The sequence below is a fragment of the Monodelphis domestica genome, chromosome 2 (genome assembly GCF_027887165.1).
Source record: "Monodelphis domestica isolate mMonDom1 chromosome 2, mMonDom1.pri, whole genome shotgun sequence".
NCBI classification, from domain to species: domain Eukaryota; kingdom Metazoa; phylum Chordata; class Mammalia; order Didelphimorphia; family Didelphidae; genus Monodelphis; species Monodelphis domestica.
The window spans coordinates 346,500,278-346,515,068 of record NC_077228.1 but is presented as its reverse complement, the minus strand read 5'-3'; the positions used below and the strand labels follow the sequence as shown (position 1 = coordinate 346,515,068).

The 14,791-nt window shown below is 36.1% G+C and overlaps 1 protein-coding gene across 2 annotated transcripts in view; it reads left to right on the top strand.

The window, feature by feature from the left end:
• Window positions 1-14,791, top strand: part of MDN1 (midasin AAA ATPase 1) — a 214,461-nt gene that overhangs the window by 181,483 nt on the left and 18,187 nt on the right. Inside the window, exons 80-88 of one of the 2 annotated variants that reach the window (XM_007484319.3) lie at window positions 153-376; window positions 870-1,025; window positions 1,238-1,410; window positions 2,794-2,955; window positions 9,501-9,638; window positions 10,871-11,012; window positions 11,770-11,945; window positions 12,662-12,814; window positions 14,641-14,785. In XM_007484319.3, coding sequence (XP_007484381.2) covers window positions 153-376; window positions 870-1,025; window positions 1,238-1,410; window positions 2,794-2,955; window positions 9,501-9,638; window positions 10,871-11,012; window positions 11,770-11,945; window positions 12,662-12,814; window positions 14,641-14,785 — 1,469 coding nt within the window. Of the gene's footprint in view, window positions 1-152; window positions 377-866; window positions 1,026-1,237; window positions 1,411-2,793; window positions 2,956-9,500; window positions 9,639-10,870; window positions 11,013-11,769; window positions 11,946-12,661; window positions 12,815-14,640; window positions 14,786-14,791 lie in introns of both variants that reach the window. The other variant, XM_007484318.3, reaches the window with a different exon arrangement.

Sequence of the window (14,791 nt, the reverse complement as noted above, 5' to 3'; positions counted from 1 at the left end):
TGGGTTGTTAGAGTAATTGGAGGGCATGAGCTGTCTTTATGTGGTATGTACATTAAATACCAGGTATAGGATTTATGTGATGTGTATGTTTGGGGCAGCATATGTTCTCTCATGTCCCTTTTAACTTTCTCAGTGTTTCTGTATTTTTGCAGGAAACATTTTGAAGTGTGTTCTTCTGGGTTGAATTACATGTCCAAAGTCTCTGCTCAGTTGCAGGACCTAGAGTCCTTATTCATTCTTCCAGGGACTGAGGCTAAGCAAACTGAACAGCAAATCACATTAGTCAAGAGTCTGGAATATATTAGAAAAGAAATCAATACAGCTATGGCTGACTTCATTGCCTGGAAAACACATCTTCTTACTTCATCCAAACAAGGTAAAAAGGATAATTTTTCTACTTGACTTTTGAGATTTAGGGGGAAAGAGTGGGAAGCCTAAAGCAGTGATGATTCACTAATTTTCATCCTATAAATGTTAATTCAGCTCAAGTTCAATACTAATTCAAATCTAGATTAAATCAGAATAAAAACTGATTTGGGAAAAAAAAGTAATTGGGACAAAATTTGTAAAGGATTTGTGGCCTTACGGCTTGACTTCCCTGCTTTTCTGCCAGAACACATGAACATGTGAGTCATGGTAGTGTGTGATAACAGAACTGCAGGGGTCTTTTAGAAATCTTACCTTATTCAGACTGAAAGACTTGGTGACGAAATGTGGGCCAAGGTGATATGGTATTTCCCAAATATCTCATATTTCTATACATATTCTCCTCATTACATTCCTGTCCCTTCAGCAGAGTTTTTGTACTTTGATTTTTATAAGGATTTCCCAGGTCACAAAATCAAAATAGTTTTGCTTTATTTCAGAAGACAACCATATATCAGATGAAGGATTTGTGGAGGATTTCTCTGCACAAATGGAAATTGCTATCCAGGCAATCCTCTTTGCCACTCAGAATTTAGCAGAGAGAAGTAATCAAAAGGTTCAAGATGGCAAAGAACAAGCAACCCAACAAGAGGAGAGTGGTAAGTCTAATGAGGCAAAGATTAGCTTTATTTTGAGTGAAAAAATTTTGGGGGGTGGGAAGAAATGACAAAATATTAAACCACATTGATCTTTGTTAGTTTAATGTCCATTAGTTTCTTATCTCAGTGGCTCTATTACTTGGTACAGAATGATTTTTGGTATATGGACAGCTTTTTGTCATTAATGGCGTTTTTCTTTCCTACCACCAAAGAAACAGAAGCCTCAGTGGAGAGATTACAGTCTGGACTTCTGACAAAACTCCTGGAAGATGACTTCTGGACTGATGTTAACTCTCTACATGTGCAAAAAATAATCTCAACCATTTCTGAGCTCTTAGAGAGGCTAAAGTCTTATGGTGAGGACTGCATAGCAGAGAAGCACAAAGTAAGTTGGTTCTTTAAATAAAGAACTCATGTATTTACAGAATGTTCTAAGGCAGTGATGACAAACCTTTTAGAGGCCGAGTGCCTAAACTGCACCCTCATGCCCCATGTGAGCCCCCTGTCTTAGACAGGGGAGGGAAGAAGCATTCCCATTTGACTTCTGGGCAGAGGGGTGGGTGAGGTGAAGAATGTCTCAGGTGCCAATGGAGTGAGGGAAATTCTCCATAAATTCTCCAACACAGGTCTAAGGGAACAAAAGCTTTTGACTCTATCTTCTCCAGTCTGACTAATTATCAGCCCAGCTACTAAATTGCCCTGATTATGTACCTGATAAATTATGTTTTTAAAAAACCCTTACCTTTTGTCTTTGAACCAATGTAAAGCCTTAGTTCCAAGGCAAAAGAGTGGTATGGGCTGGGATATTGGGTCCACTCACCTAGGAAGTGTCTGAGGTCGAATTTGAACCCAGGACCTCTCGCCTCCAGGTCTGGCTCTCTATCCACTGAACTGCCTAACTGCCCTTCATGATAGGTTATTGATCAGTTTTAAATGCTATGGGTAAGAATGTGTAGTTTTATAGTTTTGAATACTACAAAGCTACACAATCATTTGTTGGAATTTGACTTTCCATTCTGGGGGAAGGAGGGTTTGATGTGACTTTGGGGTAAGTTATTCAATCTCTTAGTGTCAAATCTTAGGCAAATCAGTAAGACTAGAATCTGCAGAACAGGAGTCAAACAGCATCAGTGTTTTAAAACCCTTTCTGGGAGTTCTGTATGCTGATGAAATCATAGGTCTTGTCCTTGCTCCCACCTCAAGCAAACAAATACACACCACATATTAACATTTAACAAATATATACTATTTTAATTAATAATAGTTAAAACTAAAAACTCTTGTTATTCCACAATAGCCTAAAAATATGTGAAGTTGATCATTCAAATAACAATCTTGCATTTTTTTTTTTGTAAAATTTTATGTTTTACTCTGTTACAGGAGAGGCAGCATGGAATAGTTTCCTGAGGGCTATTCCTCCCTACTATTACCTGATTTCAGTTCCTCACTTTTATATAAACTGACGTATGTGGCTCTGGGCAAGTGCCCCAGGAAGCTGTCCAAGATTACAAATTACAGAAAAATCATTATCTTTGATATAGGAATTTCTTTCCTGGGGAGCTTCTTGCTCAGAGTTGGACAAACAAAATTCTGCGCTTTTGTGAAATGCATGCTTCACTGTCAGAGGAGAATTCTGTAACTTGACTATTCTTGGACAACTAAATCTTATAGAAAAAACTGAGGATTGGAATTATGAACTTTTGCTGTTATTTTGTCAAAACAAAGCACTTGCACTGAAGAAAATTTTTTTGTTTGTTTGAACATACAGTTCTTCAATCAGGCCTGTTCCTTGCTGGTACGCCTCATGCCCCTGCTTTCCAGGTATTCAGATCTCGTCTTATTTCACCTAACAGTGTCCTTGGCAACTCACCGCAGCACTGGGAAATTGCTCTCTGTGCTTACTCATGTCTTCTCTGAACTTGGTCAGAAGGTAAGCTTCATTTGGAGACCAGTTAGGCCATAAGAGACCTAGATATTTCAAAAACCTTAAATTTAGGATTAATTTTTTATTCAATAGAATCCCACAAAGTTAACTGGAAGAATTAGAAGGCCATTGACTCTTCCAGGTTATTTTTTTTTCCCCCAAGAATTTTTTCTATTTTGAGGGCATTTTGTTGAACTCATTAGAACTGACAAATAGGTATTTGTAGAACCTAGTGACCACATTAGAATAAATATTTTTGGTTTATGTACTTACTTTGACACTTAAATGAATCTTAACAATGCAGGTCAAAATCTATCCACATATTCTTATCATGTGTGATTATTGGCTATGTCCTTCCATTAATTCTTTATGAGAAATTACCCATACAATGAGAGCCTTCTTCTAAATTCCTTAAGATTTCATGAATATTAATGCAGTTCTTGGGCTATCCCATCTGTTCCTTGAATTTTGTTAATGGTTCACTTTTTACCTTCTTCTAGTCACATATATACTCAGTGATATACTTTATTCTGCTCTTTATGCATAGTTCTTATTTAGTAATACTTATCTACTACACCTTTTCAAATGACCTATAATTTTAGTTCTTTGGAAATTGTTGCAATCTGTGATTCATAGCTATATAGTATCAGCAGAAGAGTACTGAAGTTACAAAGATGGGCCTTTGTTTCAGTGAGAAATCTTTATAAGAATAATTTGCACTGGTATCAAGGACATCATTGAAGACAAAAGAAGGGAACAGGCAGCCTTTCACAAATGATGTTACAGCAGACAGCATCTTTACTGTCTCACACAGTTGATGGAAACATTTAAAGAATATAAGGTCCCACTGTGTTTATTGCTTATTGACTATATAGTTCAAACAAAACAAAACTGCTGCCTTAGAAGACTCTTTTCCAAGCAAGATTTTTCCCATTCATTATCATATCAAGTAGAATTCCTTGAAAATATACAGTAACACAGATTACTTTGTACAGTCCCCCCAGCGATATTAAATGAGGTATGAAACCTAGAGATGCCTACTTGCCAAAGGTGTTTATCATCATAGAGAATTGTCCTACCTAGAATCTAAATTCAGAGGAGTTTTTTTAGATGATAATGAGCTCCTTCTGATGCTGCTACTTAAAGATAATACTGTGCTGATTGTGTTAAACTCCTGACTTTGACTACCTTCCTTCATTAGATCCATTGTTACTCCAAAGAGTTCAGTCTGACTAACCACAGAGGAAAAAGCAATTGGCTAATCTATTACCCACATTATGGTTGGAAATTGGATGGACAGAACTTAAGAGATAGTTAGTCAGCACATAGCACATAACATTTAAAAATGGTTAACATTCTATTGAACTTTAGTCCCTAGCTTTGGAAAAAAAATCTATAGAGTAGTTACTATCGTCTGAAGCAAGAAGTCTGATAAGTCAACTCAATGTAACAACAACTCCAAATGTAGTCTTTATTGATAAGTTTTAAGGCCTTTTATTTATCAGAGAAGAATCTTTCATTAGTGTATATTGCTTATTAAGACTTTATTCATATAAGATTTTTCCTCATTATTATGTGCCAATGAGAATATGAGTAAGGTTTAGTATGTATAATCAGTGTAGATTTGTGCTTTCTTTAGGAGGGCAATGTTTCTTCAATTAGAATGGGTATAATTAAGAAGTATTGGGTCTGTGACTATATGAGGTATTTCTCCATCATCTGAATGATATATTTTTTTTGTGTGAGTTATTGAGGCAACATAGGCTGTACCGAGAGGGATGAATCTTGTTATAGGTACCTCTTGCCCATCAATCTATCAATCAACAAGTATTTATTAAGTGTCCATTATTTACTGAGAAATATGTTAGATGTTAGGGATAAAAATACAATAAATAAAATACTTCCTATACACAAAGAACGTATATTCTAACAGGAAACAAGAACCCACATAAATATATAGAAAATAAATACAAAGTTAATTACAAGACAGTTTGAAAGGGAAATTTTTACAGGAAAAATTACAACTAAAAGATGGTACTTGAGCTGTATCTTAATGTAAGAAAAGGTTTTCTAAAGCAGAGGTGAGAAAGAGTTATATTCCAGGGGTGGGGAATAGTTCAAAGGTATGGAGATCAAGTGTGTTATGTGAAATACATAGTTCAGCTTGTCTAGATCTCAGAGTGTGAGAGGCTGAATAATGTGCAGTGATGTTGAAAAATAGGGGGGACTAGGTTGTGTAGGACTTTAAAAACTAACAGTTATATTTGATTCTAGAGGTGCCAGTAGAGTCGAATGAGTATTATAGTAGTGACATGGTTTTCCCTATATATTATGGTGGAAATATCTCCCAGGTTTGAAAGGAAGATTTATTGTTCTTTAGAAAGATCTATTGCTTATCCAGTGTGAAGGGAAACTGATGCAAGAAAGAACGGTGATGTTTTATCTTTGGGGCAGCTTGTATTTTAGGGTTTTGTTCTGAGGTGATATGACAAGTTACAGGAAGCCTCCAGTGTCTTGTCATTGCACCTATATCAGAACACATTTCTGAAATTATGATATAATATAAGTGGTCAAAGAATATGAACAGGCAGTTTTCACAAAGAGAAATGCAAGCTATCAACAGCCATATGATAAAATGATCAAGTCAGTAATAATAAAGGAATACAAATTAAAGCAATATCAATATTCTCTACCTTTTACCTTAGAAATTGTCAAGGATGTCAAAAGATGAAAATGGCATTTGTTGGAGAATAGTGGGAAAATAGCACCTATTTCTAGTGCTGTGAACTTGTTTAGATATTCTCAAATATAAATTTGAAACTGTACTCTACCATCCACTACACACCTTCCCTGACCCCACTCATAAATTGTATATACTCTATAGTCCACTGATATTAAACATAGTAAGCATATATCTACAAGTATTCAAAGGTAGAGAAAGGACTTTGATGTACAAAAGTACTAATATTGGCAATTTTGTTCTAACATAGAACTGAAAGTAAAATGGGTTGCCCATGATTGAACAAATGATGCTCCATGAGTATAATACATTAGTGAAGGCATAGATCCCAAGAATAGGGATGTAATAATCATACTGTACTTTGCTCTTGTCAGATTTCTGGGGTGTTGTATTCAGTAATGGGCATCACAGTTTAGGATGGACAAGCCAGAGAGTATCCAGAGGAGGGCAAACAGATGATAAAGGGTCTTGAGTAAACAAGAAGACTGGTTGGAGAAACTAATCATGGAGAAATGAAGATCATGATAACAGTGTTCAAATATTTGAAGAATGGTCATGTGGAGGAGTGATCAGAATTGTTCTGTTTGACCCTAGAGGGCAGACCCAGGAACAATGGGAGGAAATTTCAACAAAGCCAATTTAGACTTGAAGTCAGGGACAACTCTGTGAAAATTAGAGACTTGAGAAGTTATGGTGGGAAATCTTTTGTCTCTGGGTTGACTAAATGACTGTTGAGGTCCCATCTAATTCTCAAAACCTATAATTTTGTGAATATTAATGTCCTATAAGAAATAATTATGAAGAATTTAGAGACACTTGGGAAGATTTATATGAACTATTGCAGAATGAAATGAGCAGAATCATGTGAATAATTTATATAATGACTAATACAGTTTAAAAGAAAACAACTATGAAAGATTACAAAACTTTGATCCATAGACTATGCTTCAAAATATGGATATTAAAGCATGCAACTCACTTCTTGGCAGAGAGGTATTACATATACTAGTAGTGTAGTATGAGACATATATTTAGACATGGCCAGTGTATTGATGTGGTTTGTTTGGCTAGTTGGACAGGAAGACATTTCTTGGTTCTATTTCCTTTGTTCTGTATTAATTATACATAGGTTTCAGGTTTCTCTGATTTTTTTCATATTTATTGTCAATAATAAAATTTCATTGTAGTTTTGTTTCACAATTCATTCAGCCATCACCAAGTTAATGGATGCCTACTTTGTGTCTAGTTTCTTGCTATTGCAAAAAATACTATCAGTATTTGGGTATATGTAGGGCCTACTTTTTTCTGTCTTTGCCTTCCTTTAAGGTATATACTTAGATATGAGCTTACTAGGTCAGTGGGTGTAAAAAGTTTTATGGATTTTTGAGCCATGATTGAAATTGTTTCCCAGAATAGTTAGATCTACTCACAGCTCCTCAAAGATTTTCTTAGTATGTCTTTCAGTATTTCTTGATTGTTGATTAATCTTTACCAATTTGAAGGATGTGAAACAAAACTAAGTTATGAAATAGCAGGTACTACTTCAATTAGTTAAAAGTTGTGTTGACTTAGCAGATCTTTATGGGAATTAATTTCACTAACCACATAAATCTTTAAGGGATAGCAGTTTCATTCATTGAAGACTTAACACAGATATTCATTGTTAGTTTTTTAAACTGATTATCACTTAGTAGTTGCATAGAAGTTCTGAAATGGCTACAAAATGTAAATTTGGAGGCAGGCAATGACAGTGAGCAAATAAACAATGCTTTTCCCTGTTTTCTTTTTCTTTTAATTTTATAGTATTTTATTTGATCATTTCCATGCATTTTTCATTAAAGACAAAGATCATTTTCTTTTCCTCCCTCCCACCCCCCGTGGCCGACGTGTGATTCCACTGGTATCATATGTGTTCTTGACTTGAACCCATTGCCATGTTGTTAGTATTTGCATCAGAGTGTTCGCTCAGAGTCTTTCCTCTGTCATGTCCCCATAGCCATTGTAGTCAGGCAGTTGCTTTTCCTCGGTGTTTCTACTCCCTCAGTTTGTCCTCTGCTTATGGATAGTGTTTTTTTCTCCTTGATCCCTGCAGATTGTGCAGGGACATTACACCGCCACTAATGGAGAAGTCCATTACGTTTGATTATACCACAGTGTGTTTGTCTCTGTGTACAATGTTCTCCTGGTTATGTTCCTCTCGCTCTGCATCACTTCCTGGAGGTTGTTCCAGTCTCCATGGAACTCCTCCACTTTATTATTCCTTTTTGCACAATAATATTCCATCACCAACATATACCACAATTTGTTCAGCCATTCCCCAATTGAAGGGCATCCCCTCGTTTTCCAATTTTTGGCCACCACAAAGAGCGCAGCTATGAATATTTTTGTGCAAGTCTTTTTGTCCCTTATCTCTTTGGGGTACAGACCCAGCAGTGCTATGGCTGGATCAAAGGGTAGACATTCTTTTATCGCCCTTTGGGCATAGTTCCAAATTGCCCTCCAGAATGGCTGGATCAGTTCACAACTCCACCAGCAATGAATTAATGTCCCTACTTTGCTACATCCCCTCCAGCATTCATTACTTTCCATAACTGTCATGTTAGCCAATCTGCTAGGTGTGAGGTGATACCTCAGAGTTGTTTTGATTTGCATCTCTCTGATTATAAGAGATGTGGAGCACTTCTTCATGTGCTTATTAATAGTTTTGATTTCTTTATCTGAAAACTGCCTATCCATGTCCCTTGCCCATTTATCAATTGGGGAATGGCTTGATTTTTTGTACAATTGATTTAGCTCTTTATAAATTTGAGTAATTAAACCTTTGTCAGAGGTTTTTATGAAGATTTTTTCCCAATTTGTTGTTTTCCTTCTGATTTTAGTTACATTGGTTTTGTCTGTACAAAAGCCTTTTAATTTGATGTAGTCGAAATTATTTATTTTACATTTTGTGATTCTTTCTATGTCTTGCTTGGTTTTAAAGTCTTTCCCTTCCCAAAGGTCTGACATGTATACTATTCTGTGTTTACCCAATTTACTTATGGTTTCCTTCTTTATGTTTAAGTCTTTCACCCATTTTGAATTTATCTTGGTGTAGGGTGTCAGGTGTTGATCAATTCCTAATCTCTCCCACACTGTCTTCCAATTTTCCCAGCAGTTCTTATCGAATAGTGGATTTCTGTCCCAAGACCTGGGATCTTTGGGTTTATTGTATACTATCTGGCTGAGGTCGCTTGCCCCCAGTCTATTCCACTGATCCTCCTTTCTGTCTCTTAGCCAGTACCAAATTGTTTTGATGACTGCTGCTTTGTAATATAGTTTGAGGTCTGGGACTGCTAGGCCCCCCTCATTAGTGTTTTTTTTCATTATTTCCCTGGATATCCTTGATCTTTTGTTATTCCAAATGAACTTTGTTATGGTTTTTTCCAAATCAGTAAAGAAATTTTTTGGGAGTTCCATGGGTATGGCACTAAATAGATAAATAAGTTTGGGTAGGATGGTCATTTTTATTATATTGGCTCGTCCTACCCATGAGCAGTTAATGTTTTTCCAATTGCTCAAGTCTAATTTTAGTTGTGTGGCGAGTGTTTTGTAGTTGTGTTCATATAGTTCCTGTGTTTCTCTCGGGAGGTAGATTCCTAGGTATTTTATTTTGTCTAAGGTGATTTTGAATGGGATTTCTCTTTCTACTTTTTGCTGCTGAGCTGTGTTGGAGTCTAGTTTTTGCTGCTGAGCTGTGTTGGAGCCCTGTTTTCTTACTGTAAATAAATGATCATGACTCAATCTCTTCACTGCTCTCTCTGTTTTTTGAAAGGGATTTTGCCTTCCCAAAGAATTGATGGAAGAGTCTGCAGGAGAAGGAGCATCAGAGTTCCATGACTATGAAGGTGGTGGAATTGGCGAGGGTGAAGGCTTGAAGGATGTGAGTGACCAAATAGAAAATGAAGAACAGGTATGTGGTGAGCCCATTTTCTTCTCTGTGTGTTTCTATAGAAATAGGGGGGAAAATGTTTTTGCTAGTCTCACAGGGAATCTCATTACTTAGCCATAAGTTACTTTATTATCATTTTGGAGAAAAACAAATGAGCTTTTCAGGGTTAGGACTTATTTTTTAAAATTGGGAATTTCAATGGTTTTTGGAGACTCCTTAAGGACCATTTTTTTCTTGGTCTTGGTTCTTAAAACTTGGCCAACATAAAGGCAGTTATATTATAAGTTTATATATTGTAATCTATATCCAGCAGGGAACAGAAATGCTCTGTTGGTATGTAGTCTTCTATAAGTAAAAGTTCTTTGTCAAAACAACCCCCCCCCCCCCCCCCAATTTTCCTTCTTGGAATCAAGACTTTATTGTGGCAGAAAGTTTTCATATTCTTAAAGTTGGATTAAACTTTATATAACTTTATATTCTTAAAGTTGGAATAAACTTTATATAAAGTTTATTAAACTTTATATTGGATTATCTTAACTCCAGCAATTATAGAGCTATGCAGAGGTACTAAAATTACATTTTTTACAATCTATGTCTCGACTTAGAAACAGTGTGGAGTAATGGATTGAATGCCAGGTTTAAAATCAGGTAGACCTGGGTTTGAATCTTACTTCTGTTAATTATTAGCTATTTGATTATAGGCAAGCTACTTAATCTCTGTTTTCCCCAAGCAGCTTTCTTAGGATGGAAGCTATACGTAAATTGCTGGTATGTCATGATGGAGGGAGTTTCCACACCAGTGGTTTCCTAAAGTGTTGAAATCACAAGTCTATTCCCACATACCTCTTCCCCCCAAAAAAGAAAAGGAAAAAAATAATACTCCATTCCAGTGATTGGTAAACTGACTTGCAGGACAAAATATAGCCTTTTCTTGTTTTAATAAGACCTGAGCTAAGAAAGGATTTTTCCTTTTTTAAATAAAATTTTATCATATTAAAACATGTTAAAACCATTGTTAGTTCATGGGTCTAAAAAATAAGCAACAGGCTTATTGATCCCTTAAGTAGTAGTTTGCTAACCATTGATATAATTATATTTATAATTGTAGGGTCAATTTTTTTCTCTGAGAAGGCAAAAATATTTTGTATGATTGAATTTGAGATCTAAATTTCCAATAATGAAACAAAATTAAATAATAATTTAAATAATGTTTAGCTATTCATAAGTGTCTTTGGCAATATTATTCAATATAGGTAGAGGACAGTCATCAAAAGGGTCAAGAAAAAGAGAAAGAGGACCCAGATTCACAATCTGATATTAAAGGAGAAGATAATGCCATTGAAATGTCAGAGGACTTTGATGGGAAAATGCATGACGGAGAACTTGAAAAACGAGGTTTGCTGCTTTTCAATAATAACGTGGACCTGGTAATGCCTTATTTTGAGAAAAAAGTTAATGTTTGTATAAATGTATAGGTCAGTTGAATTACATTTGGTTCAAGTATCTCTTGACAATGGTAAAAATTTCTAGTTGATTTCAAAGATGTTTCCTTTCCCCAGTGACCTCATGAACCTCCTTACAGAGTGGCTTCTTTAGCTTCAAAGATCCTCAGCTGTGGTTGTGTTTGCCCAAAGCTTTGAGAGATCAGCAAGGGGCCTATCAATAGCAAAGTACATTGTATCTTGACACATTACGGTGGGATTATGTATTGGGTAAGAAGAAAATGGTTGCTTGGAGCAGGGTATGAGGTAGAGAAACTTACAGAAATGAGTTACTATTTAGATTATAATAGCCTCATAACATTTCTGCTGAAAGGAAACTTAGATTGTCATCTACTACAAATGCTGCTTGAAAAATTGAGGCTCAGAGAGATGAAAGGCCTTCCACAAAGTTACTCAGCTAGTCACAGGTAGAGTTAGAACCCAATTTTTCCCATTCCCTCACTGATTTCTGTGCCATACCCATGGACTAGTCAAAGGCTTTGTGTAAATAGAGCCAGGTGTTTGGCTTTCAAATAGGGGCCACCTCTGAGTCCCTGTTTGTTTACTCTGAAGGACTTTTGGCTTTTATGTGAACCAAGATCTGACTTTTGTCTTCTCTTCCATATTGGGTCATATCTCATTGAGCTGAATAAATGCTTCTCCCTTTTCAGAAGAAGATGATGAGAAATCCAATAATGAAAATGAAGAATTGGATAAACAGATGGGAGATCTCAATGGAGAGCAAGCTGAGAAACTAGATGAGAGACTCTGGGGGGATGATGAGGAGGAGGAGGAGGAAGATGAAGATGATAGTAAGACAGAAGAAACTGGGCCAGGAATGGATGAGGTATTTTTTTTTAAAGGAAGGGGAAAAACAGTAAAGTATCAAGGTCATAGTGTGGCCACATAAGAGATAATTTTTATAACATTACCATTTTCTGCTTACAAAGAGGCCTTATAAGCTTTTTTCCCCTTCTTTTTATGCTTTTTTCATTTTTATTCCCTCTATTTTCATTCCTTTCCTTTTCCTTCTTTGCTGCTTGCCTCCAGGATTTATTGGTTTCATTGGTTATAGTCAACATTAGTGAGATTGCTTTATAAAACTGGATTAGAATTAAGATAAGGAAAATGGGAGAATAAAAGGCTTCTTTTGGCAAAAATGTTTGAACAGTGGAGTCTGTCAGTGGCCATAGAATTCTTCCAATTGTTTTAGTTATTCCAGATGTATAAAATCATGGAGCTGGGAAGCTCTCAGAACCCTTTAGTGCATATGGTGATATAGCGTAATAGTTTCAAATTTATTGCCCAAGTATGGCACTTTGCATAGTGTCTGTACAATTACTCCACAGTACTGATGTATGGATCTACCTTGAATGTTATTCTTCTAGCCATTCCATGATTCCTTGCAGGCTGTACATTTTTCTACATTGTAGGATTAGGAAGAAAATTGCCAAGTCTAAGAATAAAGTTGTTGTGTAAGCAGTTTCTAAGGTTGGGCATGAGAGTTTTGTATCTGTACTCCCCATTATGCTCTTTTCTCCCCCTCTTTTTCTGTCTGTTAAGGAGGACTCTGAGCTTGTTGCAAAGGATGACAACATGGATGCAAGCAATCAGAACAAAGATCAAAAACAGCGAAACAAACAGGAAGAAGAAGGAGAGGGAAAGGCAGATGATGATGGACAAGGCAAAGAGAAAATTCATGAGCAAATAGATGAGGTAATTAGAATTTCAAAATAAGTTCTAGATATAGTGGTGATTTCTTGCAGATACATACAACCTGATGAAAACTTCCTCCTGACTCTTAAGACTGAAATAGAAACCATGTTTTTCTATCTTCTAAATTGTATTCATTATCCTTAGTGTGTGTAGACATAATAAACAATATAGAATGGAACTGGAGCTAAGGAGGCTAGCATTCTTCTTCCATTTTTTAAAAATTTAATTTTGAGCAAATCTGTGTCTTCTGGCACTTAGGTTCTTTCTAATAATCTAAGTTTCATTGGTAATTTTGGCCAGAGTTAGCTTAGATCTTAGAAAAAAGATATCTAACTAATGTGCAAATCTTCAATTAATCCAGAAGGAAAATCCCCTCAATTGCTTATTCTCTTTTCTCTCCATTTATTATCATTCCAGTTAATATGTAAAAGAGTAAGGATATGCAAAGTGATTACTTAATAGTACATTTAACTTTTTACAAAGAGGTAGAATGTTCATGAAACTTGAAGCCATGTTAATGCTTTGCTGTTAAAAACTAAAATTTCTTTGTGACTGGCTACTGAAGAACCTATGTAGATAGTTTTGAAATGACAGAATGACTATTAAAATCTTGCTTGTTTGTGTAGACTGACTGATAACTAGGGACATCATACAGCAGTCTCTTTTTAGGAAAATATCTGATGAATCGTGTATAAAAACTGTAAGGGTAGAAAAGGGTTTGTTTTTTTTTTAATAAAAGATTGGATTGGATTATTTAAAATAGGGTCACCAGGAATTTAATTAATTCCAAAGAGATTTATTTGCAATTTATTTACAAAATATAGAAAGGGTAAAGTTAGAAAATCAGAGAGAAGATAGGGTAAGATATCTAGCTTAAGCACTAAGTATTTTGCCCTGATCCCTGGCTCAAAAAATAGGCAGGTAAGTTTAGTCCTTAACCAGAGAGGCCTTGGCCCTTGTAGCCGAGGACCTGGAATTACAGGGAGCCTCTCTCAAGAGGATAGGTCTCTCCTGAGGCTAGTCTCTTCAGAAAATCCAGGAAAGGAGTCAGCTTTTTCACTCACCATGTGTTAGTCCAAAGGAAGATATTCAAGGACAATCTTACCAGGAACAGGGTCCGAGGTCCAGGCAGCAGATTCTTCTTGAGCTTCCAACTCGAACTCAGAACTCCAGAAGAAGCCAAAGTCCAAGTTTAACTCTGAAGATCTCAGACAATTCTCCCACGAATCTCAGACGATGGTCTCTCACAGGAAGTTGTAACTCCCTTTTAAAGACATTTTCTTTTGCATCACTTCCTGTGTCTTCCTCGAATTTTTATGTCTACCAATTACTGTTGAAGCCTTGCTTTAGGACTGCCCAAGGGTAGGCAGTTGATTCTGATTCATCACCCACTATTGCACACATGGGTCACAGACCTCTCTCACTAAATGATTAAGGGGGATGTTTACACTTTTGGTGATTAGTTCTAAAAATGGGCAGATCTCCCCACTCCACTATAAGTAGGGTGTTTACACTTTTGGTGATTAAATCTAAAAAAATGGGCAGAGGAGTTAATTTAATTTTCACAATCAGGAGAAAGTTAATTTCATTTTCACAATCAGGAGAGAGTTAAATTTAATCTTTACAAAGCACATTGTTTTAAAGAGTTCATTTAGTTCAGCAACATTAAATGCCTTCTATGTCCCACGTAGTCTTCTAAGCACATGGCAAGACAAAGGAAATAATTAGTCCCTTCTCTTGGGGAGTTTACATGCCAATATAGTAAAACGCATGAAGATATTTCTTAGTATATTATTCTCTTTATTCTGCTCTCCTCTGCCTACCAGAGGGAATATGATGAAAATGAAGTGGATCCTTATTATGACAACCAAGAAAAACAACTTGAACCAGAGCCCCTGGACCTTCCTGATGACCTGAACCTTGATGGTGCAGAAAAGAGTGATGAAGAGGATAAAGATGAAGAAGAAGGAGGTACCA